This window comes from Pseudophryne corroboree, chromosome 6 (assembly GCF_028390025.1).
Source record: "Pseudophryne corroboree isolate aPseCor3 chromosome 6, aPseCor3.hap2, whole genome shotgun sequence".
Lineage (NCBI taxonomy): Eukaryota > Metazoa > Chordata > Amphibia > Anura > Myobatrachidae > Pseudophryne > Pseudophryne corroboree.
The window spans coordinates 598,517,538-598,530,509 of NC_086449.1; the positions used below are offsets into that span (position 1 = coordinate 598,517,538).

Genomic DNA, 12,972 nt, shown 5'->3' on the forward strand with positions numbered 1-12,972 from the left:
CTCACCGCAATAGCCCTAGACACCGCAGCGCATCGTCTTAAGGGTAAGTATACATTAATTGCTACTTATCACAGCTATACATCGCATCAAAGCAATGCGATGTGTAGTGATAAGTATCAATTATGTTTTCGTTTTCTGTATGAATAGACCCTTTAGTGACCATATTTGTCCACTCACACTTTTCACATCGCAGCTGAACACACCCATGGCCATCCCACTTAAAACACTGTTACTTGAGAAATAGTTATGCTGCTGATATTGATTTGGTATTGCCATGAGCGGTTATTTGTGCATTCAAGCAGTGCATACGCCCAGTGCGCTGCGTCCTGTGTCCGCAGTCACCGCCGCCTGCCCGCTCCCCGTCTGCAGCAGACGCCGTGGACTGTGTGGGCGTCCGCTGTAGCCGTCTCCAGTGACAGATACTAGAGGTCATTACTGACCTCTAGTGTCTGTACGTCGCTGCTATGGCAGAGATCTCATGACGTCTCTCCCATAGTGATCTATTCATGAAGCATTGAAAAGTGTGTTAAAGTGAGCCAGTGGAGAAGTTGTCCATGGCAACCAATCCGCTGATATGTATAATGTATAATGTAAAATATTTCATAAAAGAAAAAAAATATGAAAAAAAAAAATCTCAAACACGTTGTGATTCACAATGAAGGCAGGAAAGTGATCGTACCCTTATATTTGGTGTGAGCCGCAGGTGTTGAGAAAGCAGTAGGCTCCAGAGTTTAGAATCACAAATGTTACCCAAAGCATGCAGAGATTGTCCGTCTTGATTATGGAATAAGGCACAGCATGGCAAACCAACGCGTTTCTGGACTATGCTGTCCCTTTTTCAAGGTCTATATCAGGTTTGAATAATTTTAACATTGATGGGGAGAAACAGATGGTTTACTACCATCGATGGATGTTTCAAGGCTAGTGAATTATTTGGCATCTAAGTATCAGTGCATGGCTCCAGATAAATTGAAAACATAATTCTTAATTAATAAATGATTAATAGAAAAAAATTATAGAACATATATATAGAATTATTTAGTAAATCTTTGTCTTTATTTAGATTGTCTTAGTTTTAAAAAATGGCAGAGGGTGGTAGCAGAAAACGAACCTCACTTACTCAAGATGAAGCTGAAACATCTCACAGTCAGAAGAGTCACAGTGATGCTTCTCATGATGAATATGAATCTCCTGATGAAGGAAGCATCCACAGGGCCCCAAAGTTCACAGATGATGAAACAGACACCCTCATTGACCAAGTTATTCATCATACATGTCAGCTATTTGGTCCCGAAGCTTTTAATGTACACCAGAAATTTAAAAATAATACTTGGGAAGAAATAGCAAAATCTGTGTCTACAGCTCGAGATATACATCGAACTCCTGAAAGCTGCAAAAAGAGACTACGTGACTGTAAGAGGAAGACAAATCATAAAATAAAGTGTAGAAGAAAACTCCAAAAGGTTTGGGAGAAAAAACTAGAAGAGCACTTTAGAATGGTACAAGATGACGAGAGGCCACCCACTGGTTCCCAGGGTAACTATTTTACAAACTATAAATATGTATATAACTATATCTAGATAGATAGATAGATAGATAGATAGATAGATAGATAGATATATTAGCGTATTGTCCATGAAAAATATCAATCCACCAGATGTGTGTGTGTCTATATCTATATACACACAAACATAGGTGGAGTATGCCATAGCCCAATATCAATCAATAAAATAAAAAATGTTTACACATATATTTTAATGGGAGAGTAAGATAGTGAAAAATTTGTTTTATGATGGCAAATGTGAAAATAATTATTTTAATACACAACATTATAAAGAAAATTACATAAATTGACCTTCAGGCTGTTTGTATAATGTGTATATGAAACAAATTAATTGTGTAAATATACACACACTTTGTTTAATGCACAAAGTATGTTAAAAAATTGTATAAAATGACCTTACGGGTTTGTGTATAATGTGTATATTAAACATAAATGCACTCTGTGCTTCAATTTGGACACCATCGCCATGCGATCTCATTATGATATGCAGTTAGTACAAATACTTTCAAATTGTATATCCAAATTAGTACCTGAACCCATCATTTAGGATAAGGTTTACTCAATGTGTGTGTGTGTGTGTGTGTGTGTGTGTGTGTGTGTGTGTGTGTGTGTGTGTGTGATATTAAAATGTTTAGTAACTGTAATATTTTTATTTTATTTTTTATATTTGCTAAAGAACTTAAGGTTGCTCAAGAAAAAAATCAAAAGAAAACACATAAGAAAAAGCAGAAGAATTTGGAAGAGCAACAGTCTGGTAAAAAATTTAAAACAAAAGTAAAAACGTTACAACTAAACAGTAAATAATGTTTGCAATATTGTATGATGTTATATCGTGAGTTAGATAATAAATAGTTTATGTAAGATATTTCAAAATATAGTGCATATGAAAACATATACTGTTAATTTCTTTGTTCTATTGAGCCAAAATAAATACTTTGGTCATAATTAAAAATCAATGTAATTTTTTTTTTTAAATACATATATAATTATTAGCTGAAAAAAATAGTTAATTGCTAAGTAAATGCTAGTATAATCAAAATAAATTAATTAAATTAAAATCTCTTACTTATGTCTCTCGTTTTATCAACGAGATATACCAAAAGTTAACTGATTACTTTGTAATTGATTATCAATAATTACACTTATAAAGGACATTCTACGAACGCTGCTGCCGCCAATGGGTAAAATTGCAGGCGCAAAGGAGAATTATGCCATTCTTTGTCAGCCCAATCCTGCTGCTGATGCTACTCTTCTAAATGCTGTAAATGTGTGGACTACAGGCAACCCTCACTATGTTATATATGTAAGATATCCGAACTTAATTTTTTCATGTAGGAGGTCATTAGGTAGATAAACATTGATTGGGCTACTAAAAGTCAACATTTATTATGTAGACATGGTCATTAGATTGACATGAGAAATAAGTAGACCTGAGTCCAACCTTCTTAATTTAATTAGTTATTTTTCTTCCTATTTAAGGATCAACTTGGACAACAATTGGGAATGGGAACCTGCAAATAATACAGCGGTAGCTGAGCTAGGCACCTTACACAACACATCACTTAACGAGGAATGTGAGAACAAAAACAGAATTAAAAACCCATGTTGAAATTTTTTACTATATAACTAAGTACCGACAACCCTTCTCCATACACTTATGTCTTGTCACTATTCATCCACGCAAGGCCGACCAGTAATGATTTTTAACTGTCACCCCCTTACCGGCCACACAGATAAGTGTTAGAGCTTTGTATTAGACTCACCTTTTTTTTTTACAGATTTTTAGTCAAATATTTCCACAGTGTGTTGTAAATTGCTACCTACTTTCCTGAGTTAGCGTTGAACCTAAAAACATACACACATGCTATCTAGCATCTTATTCTAATTTTATAAACATGCCCTCCTACTGTAAAATAATATTGTGCTAGCTATAATGTTTTACCCTATGTTGTAGAAATAAATCAAAAATTGGATTAGAAGCTATATTATTGAGCCAAAAAGGCTTTTTTTCTGTTGTAATAAAATAATAATAATAAATATAATAAAATATTATATGTATTAAAAAATATTAGTAAAAAAATATAAGTAAATACATTTTTGAGGTATGCTTTACACAGTTTTATAATGCTAGAAATATTGTAATGTCTATCAAATATTATGTATTTATATGTATGCAATGTTAAATATACCTATTATTTATTTCAGGTTCCTTTACAACAATTTCAAGGAAAGTTTCTTTTTCTGAAACAAAAACAGTTATGACAGACAATTTTCCTCCAACTGCGGATGAACCATCAGTGATGCCACATATTTTAACATTGGACAATCCTTCCATGGTGGACGAACCATCAATGCTGCATCATGATGCAACAGCGGACCATGCTACCATGTTGGACCAACCATCAATGCTGCAACATACTTCGACAGTGGATGATACTTCCTTTGTGGCCGAACCATCAATGCTGAAACATTCGGCAAGAGTGGATGATCATTCCACGGCGGACCAAACATCAATGATGCAAGAATATTCTTCTGTGGTTCAAAGTTCCACTACGGTAGAGACTTCCACGGTAAATGAAACATCCATGAGGCAAGAACAATCAACAATGGATGATCCTTTCATGGAGGAAGAAAATTCAACCATGCTAAACCCTTTAATGTTAGATAAAGGTATTTATTTTGATCAATATAATTAAAATGTACTATCATTGATATTCAATATGGTTAAAAACTATGTTTAAGATTAATGGTATTTATCTATTATGTTTTAAGCCATAGAAAGCAACATGGTGACTGCCACACAGACACAGGATAACATTAATGAGGAGCCTGTATTGCACAGCCAGAAAAGTAATATTGATACAGAAGATACCAACCAGGTGGAATTGAATGCAGAGACTGCACATTCTAGTGTAATTGACCATGGTCTTCAAGACCAATTCCTGGACTCTACAAATCAAGGTAAATTTTTTTAATGTATAAAACATAGATTTTAATGAGATCCACTATCATTAATAGATACTGGTTTTTTTATAACTTGATTTTTTGGTTCTTCTAACTATACTTAATAAATTGTCTGTAAATTGATGTATTAACTGTACCTAGAACTTTTTATACACACAGAATGTGACGTTAGCAGATCACAAACCATTAGCCAACAGGATTCTTTAAAGGAAACCATGCAGCTAATTGAGAGGAATAGAAATGAAGAAATGAAAAAAATTGAACATCAAATAAATCAGCTGAATAATAATATACAGATTCTCAACACAACACAAAGACAACAGAATCAAGCACTTGTCACTCTTGCAAATTTTTACGATCATCTTGTTTCATCACAGAATGTGGCAGCAATCAACTACCAACAGATGCAGCACAGTATAAATCAAATGCTAGCATGGCAGTATGAGACTATTACCATCACACGCATGATTTCCACTTTCATGCAACTGTTGACAGAAGAAAGACAAAGAATGTCCAGATCAGATAATCCTTCTTGTATATCCAATGCTACAGCAGGAACCTTTGTATCCAGCTGTACACGTGGAGACTATGTAACAAGCTCTACACACAGAGAGTATGCAACGAGCGCTGCACCTGGAACCTATCTATACACCACTTTACCAGGAGAATCTGTATCCACCCCTGCAGCAGGAACAGATGTATCCACCACTTTACCAGGACCCTATGTATCCACCACTGCAACAGTAACCTATGTATCCACCACTTTACCAGTATACTCTGTATCCACTGCTGCAGCAAGTACCAATGTTTCCACCACTTTAACAGGACCATATGCATCCTACACTTTACCAGGACCCTATGTATCCACCACTGCAGCAGGACCCTATCTATCCACTACTTTAACAGGACCCTATGTATCCTCGACATTATCAGAACCCTATGTATCCATCCCTGCACCAAGACCCTATGTATCCACTACTTTAACAGGACCCTATGTATCCTCGACATTATCAGGACCCTATGTATCCATACGTGAAACAGGACCCTGTGTATCCTCCACTTTTGCAGGACCCTATGCATCCATCCCTGCACCAAGACCCTATGTATCCACCACTGCAACAGAACCCTATGTATGCACGACTGTAACAGGACACTATGTATCCTCAACTTTAGCAGAACCCTATGTATCCATCCCTGCATCAAGACCCTATGTATCCACTACTTTTACAGGACCCTATGTATCCTCCACTTCAGCAGGACCCTATGTATCCACCACTGCAACAGAACCCTCTGTATCCACGACTATAACAGGACACTATGTATCCTCAATTTTAGCAGAACCCTATGTATCCATCCCTGCATCAAGACCCTATGTATCCACTACTTTTACAGGACCCTATGTATCCTCCACTTCAGCAGGACCCTATGTATCCACCACTGCAACAGAACCCTCTGTATCCACGACTGTAACAGGACACTATGTATCCTCAATTTTAGCAGAACCCTATGTATCCATCCCTGCATCAAGACCCTATGTATCCACTACTTTTACAGGACCCTATGTATCCTCCACTTTATCAGGACCCTATGTATACAACAACTTACATGGAGACTATGTATCCACTGCTTATAGAGGCCTCAATGTATCCACCACTGCACCAGGGCCCTATTTATTGAAGCCAAAACCAGGACACTCAGAATCCACTACTGGACAAATTGCCTCAGAATCCACCGCTGACTCAGGACCCTCAGAATCCACCGCTGCAACAGGAAAGTATAAATCCACCGCTGCACCTGTACCCTCTGAATACAGCCCTGAAAACACAAATTTGAGAAGCATAGCTGTAGCATCAGAAGTGCATTCAAGATTGCAATTGGCTTATCGACCTAGCTCAAGCTATGATGAGAATATGGATCTTCGAGTCAGATTAGAGCGTGCAAATATTCAAATTCAACATTGGAAGAGACAGGAAGCTAACGATGAGGATGAAGCTTAAATATTAAAGGTAATTAATAAATGTATATAGATTGCATTATCAGATAACTAAATATGGTGAGACATATGTGCTATGCTTTTTTTGAAAAACGTAACATAAAAAATGTGTTTCCTCAAGATAACAAATGTGCCCTACTCAACGATCATCATCCTGCACTTAAAAAATCCTACATATAACACTAACATTTATTATTTTTAATTAGTTTTAGCCATAGGCTTCTTATTCAAATTGTGAGTTTGAATCACCAAACTCAATAGGAAACTAAGTTAATCCTACATTGATTTTCTATTGTAATTTTGTGTATGGTTTGTAAATTTTTCAAAAAAAAAACATCATTTGATTTACTTTGGATACAGTCTTAGCAGAGTGTTATAGGCTACAAGTTTAGACATCACAAGAGTGGAGTATAAGCAAAATGCTGGCATGTAGCATACAAATATCTTTGTTTTATGTAGAGGACCAGAGCTCTGGAAACACACATGTAGACAAAGTTGCCTGAAATATAAAAGGAAAACAAATAAAAAAAGAGTAAAGACATAAGGAAGAAGAGTGTTAAACAGGATATAATAAACTTTTAAATATATGTAGATATTTTCAAGTTATTTGGACAGAAATCTGTCCCTGAAGAAGGGGATTTTTAACAAAACATGTAGGCAATAAAGGGACACTTTTTGCATCATTGAATACGGCAGTGTGAGTGCAGCCGATTACCTTTCATCTACATAGTCATCTTATGCCAAGCTGACGAGGAGGTCACTGCAGCATATTGTATTTATTGTTTGGAGCACAGTACAAACTGACACTATATATATATATATATATATATATATATATATATATATATATATACATACATCAAACATCGGCACCGCAGACTAATAAATTAAACTCAGACATACGGCATTGCTTTGTCCAAGAAATGCATTCTTTCAGAATGTATTTTATTAGTCAGTAGTGCTTCCATTGAATGGTGATTTTTGCAATATTTTGGGGTTGTTTGGACATGATAATTTTGTCTGTGCCGTGAAACATAATTTATGATGGAACCCATTACTATAGTGCTTGTATATCTTTAACTTAACCATTGCTAATACAAATGATGGAAAAATCTTCGGTGCACTACTGATCTAGAGTCACAATGAGAAATATATATTGTAATATTTTATTATAATTAGGGTTGTTACCTTTAAACCTTGCATTTCTTTTAAAATGAAGACTACAGTTAAAGATAAGGTGGACAAAAGTATGGAAATTAACTTTCAAGAACTTACCTGTTTTACTTCATTTTTAGATATGTCACAAACGGTCTTGCGAGCCAGGGTGAAGGAACTGAAGACAGAGGGATACAGAGTCATCCATGTGTCCTGTTTGAAAAGACAAATCGATAATAGGAATATACTTTCTGAGATACTTCAAGTCGTGCATTCCTGAAAATGTTCTAAATTTATTTTGTTTTGTTTTGGTTTGTTCATGTTGGTGGGGTTCACATACTAATATGTTCAAGATAAAAATAGAGAAAATATATGTACAGACACATATTCCATATTACAGTGATTGTTCATGCATATATATATAATTTATATTCTAATAATATCCCAAAAAAATTATTGCAAGTTTTGTATTGTTAATAATTTGCATTTGCTTAACAATGCATTTATATATTCAAAAAATATATACAAAAGATTTGCGCTCTAAAATACACACACTATATGTAGTTGGATTCAGGCGGCTGCTCACCAGTTGTGGGCGGGCTGCCCCAACAATGGATCAAAGTGAGTGTGAAAAAAGAAAGAGTGGGAGCGCAGAATGAATCCAATATATTGTTTTATTTAAAATATTAATATGTCATCCACATAAAAATGCAGTACATGAACTAGCCTCAGAAAAAACAATTGATATTATATAAATGTAAACGAGACTGCCATATCTCCTGAACAAATATGAATAAAAAACCTTTAATAAACCCTAGTTAGGGCTGCATTAATGCTTCATGAAAATCAGCCGTGCGTCCACGAGCTGAAATGATTGTAAAAAGGAGACTGCTAAAAAGTGCCTCTGTTATAAGTCACTGTCCTCCTTATACACAATAGAATCTCATTGGTAGAGAGTGTCCCAGTACTGGACTTGCGGACAACCGTGCTGTAGTATTCTGTGGCAAATGGATAGTGATGGTCAAATTCTATTTGTGGTATATCACCTGATGTAGAAGCCTCTCCGTCAAAGGCGCTGTACTGAGCCGGGTTTGCTGGGGCTCTGTGCAGTGAACGTACAGCTGGTCTCGTCACCGGTGTACCATCCAGATGAACACGGTAGTTTAATTCTGCTGAAGGATGCTGTACCAGTCTGGATATGCAACAGTGTAAAAATACTGGAGCAGCAGATTCTCCGTCCGCTGGTGTAAAAATCCGTATTAATTGCGGCTACGGTCCACTCGATGCATGCGGCTCACAGGGTGTCAGGAGAATATAGCAGTCCAAATGAGGTCCTTCAAAGGAGTACCTTTGAAATGAAATAAAATTCATTTCCTTCTGATGAAACGGCCAGCGTTGTGGGACGAGAAACGCGTTAAGGTACTCCTTTGAAGTACCTCATTTGGACTGCTATATTCTCTTAACACCCTGTGACCCGCATGCATCCAGTGGACCGTAGCCGCAATTAATACAGATTTTTCCACCAGCGGACGGAGAATCTGCTGCTCCAGTATTTTTACACTGTTGCATATCCAGACTGGTACAGCATCCTTCAGCAGAATTAAACTACCGTGTTCATCTGGATGGTACACCGGTGACGAGACCAGCTGTACGTTCACTGCACAGAGCCCCAGCAAACCCGGCTCAGTACAGCGCCTTTGACGGAGAGGCTTCTACATCAGGTGATATACCACAAATAGAATTTGACCATCACTATCCATTTGCCACATAATACTACAGCACGGTTGTCCGCAAGTCCAGTACTGGGACACTCTCTACCAATGAGATTCTATTGTGTATAAGGAGGACAGTGACTTATAACAGAGGCACTTTTTAGCAGTCTCCTTTTTACAATCATTTCAGCTCGTGGACGCACGGCTGATTTTCATGAAGCATTAATGCAGCCCTAACTAGGGTTTATTAAAGGATTTTTATTCATATTTGTTCAGGAGATATGGCAGTCTCGTTTACATTTATATAATATCAATTGTTTTTTCTTAGGCTAGTTCATGTACTGCATTTTTATGTGGATGACATATTAATATTTTAAATAAAATAATATATTGGATTCATTCTGCGCTCCCACTATTTATATATTCTAATTGTATTTGCAATAATATTTGAATAGATTACCAATCGGAACATATTTGTGTGTTTAATGTACACATTACACAAATTTGCTTCCAAACTCGCAAAATAGTAAATTTTTAATATTGATATATAAAAAATTGGAATTGGAAATTAAAATTATGAAGGTAAGGATGGGATCAGATTAGCAAATATATATGGTTCTTTGATGGCGTAAACCATCTAGCCAATTGACGCTATCATCATTTCCCATGTTTCCCTCAAAGACATACACGCGTATGTATTTCCCACATATTGCGTCATTTAAGTTTTAGGGTGCTGTAAGTATGAGGAATAATAATAAAAACAATAAGCTAACATAGTATTTTCAATGAATAAAACTTTTATTTTCTAAAGGGTGAACTTTGAACAGGTTAACATATTATAACTGGTAATAGATTTATAAATAAATCTTGAAAAAAATATATTGTATATGTTTCTATAATAAAGATTAATAAGAATAATATCACCGCATCAGATTATGTTATGTAGGATCAAGATGGTTTTCATATTCTTTGTTGTGGATTCATTGTGGATCAAGTTTCTTTTCCTGTATTGAAAAAAAAATAGTCATACACTGTGTGCACAAACAATGATGATTCAATAAAAAAATTTAAAAAAGGAATTTTTTTTACGTGTTTTCTATATAATAATATAAAAACAAAAAAAAAATTTTTTTTCATATTTGTTAATCTAAGAGTAATTTTTTTTTAGTTTACATTAAGGGTAAAAATCTGTCAACTTTAATACCCAAACATTGAGAGATATTACACAGTTTTATTAGTATTGTATAATTTTATTATTGTACTATATTTTGGTAAATATACACAGTTTCTGAAGAAGATGTGGAAATACTATTGCCATCCTAATCTGACAGTGTTTATATTAATGATGGATAAAAATTACGAACATTTGATTTTGGTTATTGTTTAAAATAATTCAATAGGAAAATGTTAAATATATTGCTGTCATAACAATATAGTTAAATATGATATTTTTTCAAATAAATATATTCAGTTGAATAATATTTTATTGTTATGTAATATTAACAATAGAGAGTGGATCCATACTAGGCATTTCCAAAGTTAGAGATATGGTCCTGTGTAGTAATATATATATTAGTGTATAGGTAAAGCAAATATGTTCATTTTAGATATGTTAATATTTTTAAAGGTACATGATTCCAGGATTCATGTTAGAAGTACAATTTAGTTTAGAATTATAATTAAATAAAAAAAAAGGAATGAATCTAAAAATGAAGATATGGATATCAGACATTTCAAAGGTCATAACAGTTAACAAGATTATGTAAGAAATAAATTAAAAATATTATTTAATGTATGTAATATGTTTTGTTAAGAGCTGATTAAAGTACGTAAACAGGCTAAATATAAAAATGATAAAAACTGTTTCAATAGGTATAGTTACCGCAAAACCAAATAATGAGGAGTCCTAATCAGCGGATTGCAGTTGATTGGAAGGGCAAACAAGATAACTAGTTTAGGTGAAAAAAAAATATAATTAACAATGTCAAGATTAAACTATTACATTAGAACAGATGATTAAGGTACATAAATAGAAGACAAATTATCTACATCAAATTGTTTTAAAATGCATATTACCTGGAAAGTAATAAGGAGAAAAAATCTTCTTTGGCTTGCAGATGATGATTGGGAGGTCAGAACAGTAAACTAATTTAAAAAAATTGAGTAAATATATTAGCAATGCAGAAAAGTTAGCAAATGTTTAGAATAGTTGATATGCACTTTGAAATTGTATACAATTTAGAGAGCAATATTAAGGGGGGTACTCATGGAGAGATCCATGGCTAAAATCTAATCAATCTGACTAGATTGATTAGATTTTCTGCACATATCACTCGTGTGTAGCCCCCTCTGCGATAGCGATGCGCGGTGACGAACATCGCTATCGCTGCTGCTAGATTGAGCCTGCATGCAGACCATTACAGTTACATCAATTTAGAGTTAGTGTCTACTATACTATATTGACATTTGTGTGCTAATAAATTCTTTATAATTTAAAAAAATAATCAAATTTAAGGGAAGGGGGTATTGCTTGTTTGAGAAATGAGGTGTAACAATGTAAGATTGTTATTAACCAATCATAATATTTAGTATGTTACATGCACAAGAAAACATTAATAATTTAATTAATACCTATCACTGTTTTGCATTTTTACAGTTTATACATAAATTAGAATTTATCTCATTGTGTTAAAAACAGTTATTTCATAAGGATAAGGCCAGGATAACACAGCATGTGTCTAAATGAGTTATGGAACCACAGCATACTGCATGCCTTTAAACTTTTTTTTTATTATAGTGATGCCAACACTGTGGCAGTGCATGCTGGGTAGTTTAGTTACACAGAAGTTGGTGAGACAAAGGTTGCCTAACCATTACCTAGTCCATGGTTTCCTTCGGCATTTTAAATACACCTCCCAGCAAGCATGGACAACATGTTTAAATATAATAAAAGCAAACCTGTGAGAGTGCATGCTGGGATGTTTATTTCAACAGCAAATGGAGAACCACAGCATGTACACCATGAATTAGGCAAATAAAAAAATCTAACCGTTGCAGTAAAAATAGGATTTCAAAAATGGTGCAACCAAATATATATATATATTTGTTTTGATATAGAAAATATTGTAAATCTGTTTGATAAACAATATAATTGTTTTAATTGAAGAATATTAATAAAATTTATGTTAAAATTAATGAAGGGAAACTTTATGAAAAACATTACATGGGTACAACTGTGCTAAACTGAAATGGGAAACCATTATATTTTAAATCTTTAAAATATAGCTAGAGATTTTTGATTGATGTATATTTTAGAATGGAAAACATAATGTAGAAAATACTTGAATAATAGTTAATTTCTATAATTATAAAAATTCTACTTACCAGTAATGATAGCACCCGAAAATTCAATATGTGAAAAGTGGTTTTTTTTTTATGGTATTTTAAATGATTGAAAGTCAACTAATGAAAAATAAACCATAGAAAATATGAAACTTAACTTTAAAATGAAAAAATAACTATGTTTAGAATTAGTTTTAAAGTTACTCCAACTTGAGATGGAAGGCAATGGCATTTAGAAATTC

The 12,972-nt window shown here is 34.2% G+C and overlaps 1 protein-coding gene and 1 long non-coding RNA gene across 3 annotated transcripts; one reads left to right on the forward strand and one right to left on the reverse strand.

The window, feature by feature from the left end:
• The first annotated feature begins 415 nt into the window (after positions 1 to 415).
• On the forward strand, positions 416 to 7,902 carry LOC134933066 (serine-rich adhesin for platelets-like). 2 transcript variants are annotated; one of them, XM_063928014.1, is made up of 6 exons: positions 416 to 1,536; positions 2,241 to 2,318; positions 3,770 to 4,234; positions 4,337 to 4,525; positions 4,670 to 6,534; positions 7,817 to 7,902. In XM_063928014.1, exons 1-5 carry the CDS (start codon positions 1,083 to 1,085, stop codon positions 6,523 to 6,525), a joined length of 3,042 nt encoding a protein of 1,013 aa, XP_063784084.1. In that variant the 5' UTR covers positions 416 to 1,082; the 3' UTR covers positions 6,526 to 6,534; positions 7,817 to 7,902. The 2 variants fall into 2 exon arrangements, with proteins under 2 accessions (XP_063784084.1, XP_063784085.1); XM_063928015.1 differs by having other exon boundaries at positions 828 to 1,536; positions 4,688 to 6,534.
• LOC134933068 (uncharacterized) lies at positions 3,739 to 11,596 on the reverse strand. The gene is made up of 6 exons (XR_010179588.1): positions 11,465 to 11,596; positions 11,271 to 11,337; positions 10,313 to 10,392; positions 7,797 to 7,889; positions 6,871 to 7,020; positions 3,739 to 6,343 (listed from the first exon to the last, which is right to left on the reverse strand). It is a non-coding gene; the product is annotated as an uncharacterized LOC134933068 (long non-coding RNA).
• Positions 11,597 to 12,972: the final 1,376 nt, after the last annotated feature.

Excerpts from the sequence above, each read along its gene's own strand:
- LOC134933066 (XM_063928014.1), top strand. The coding sequence starts at position 1,083 with ATGGCAGAGGGTGGTAGCAGAAAACGAACCTCACTTACTCAAGATGAA. Across the intron at positions 2,319-3,769 it reads TTTGGAAGAGCAACAGTCTG|GTTCCTTTACAACAATTTCA; the intron begins GTAAAAAATTTA and ends TATTTATTTCAG. Across the intron at positions 4,235-4,336 it reads CCCTTTAATGTTAGATAAAG|CCATAGAAAGCAACATGGTG; the intron begins GTATTTATTTTG and ends TTATGTTTTAAG.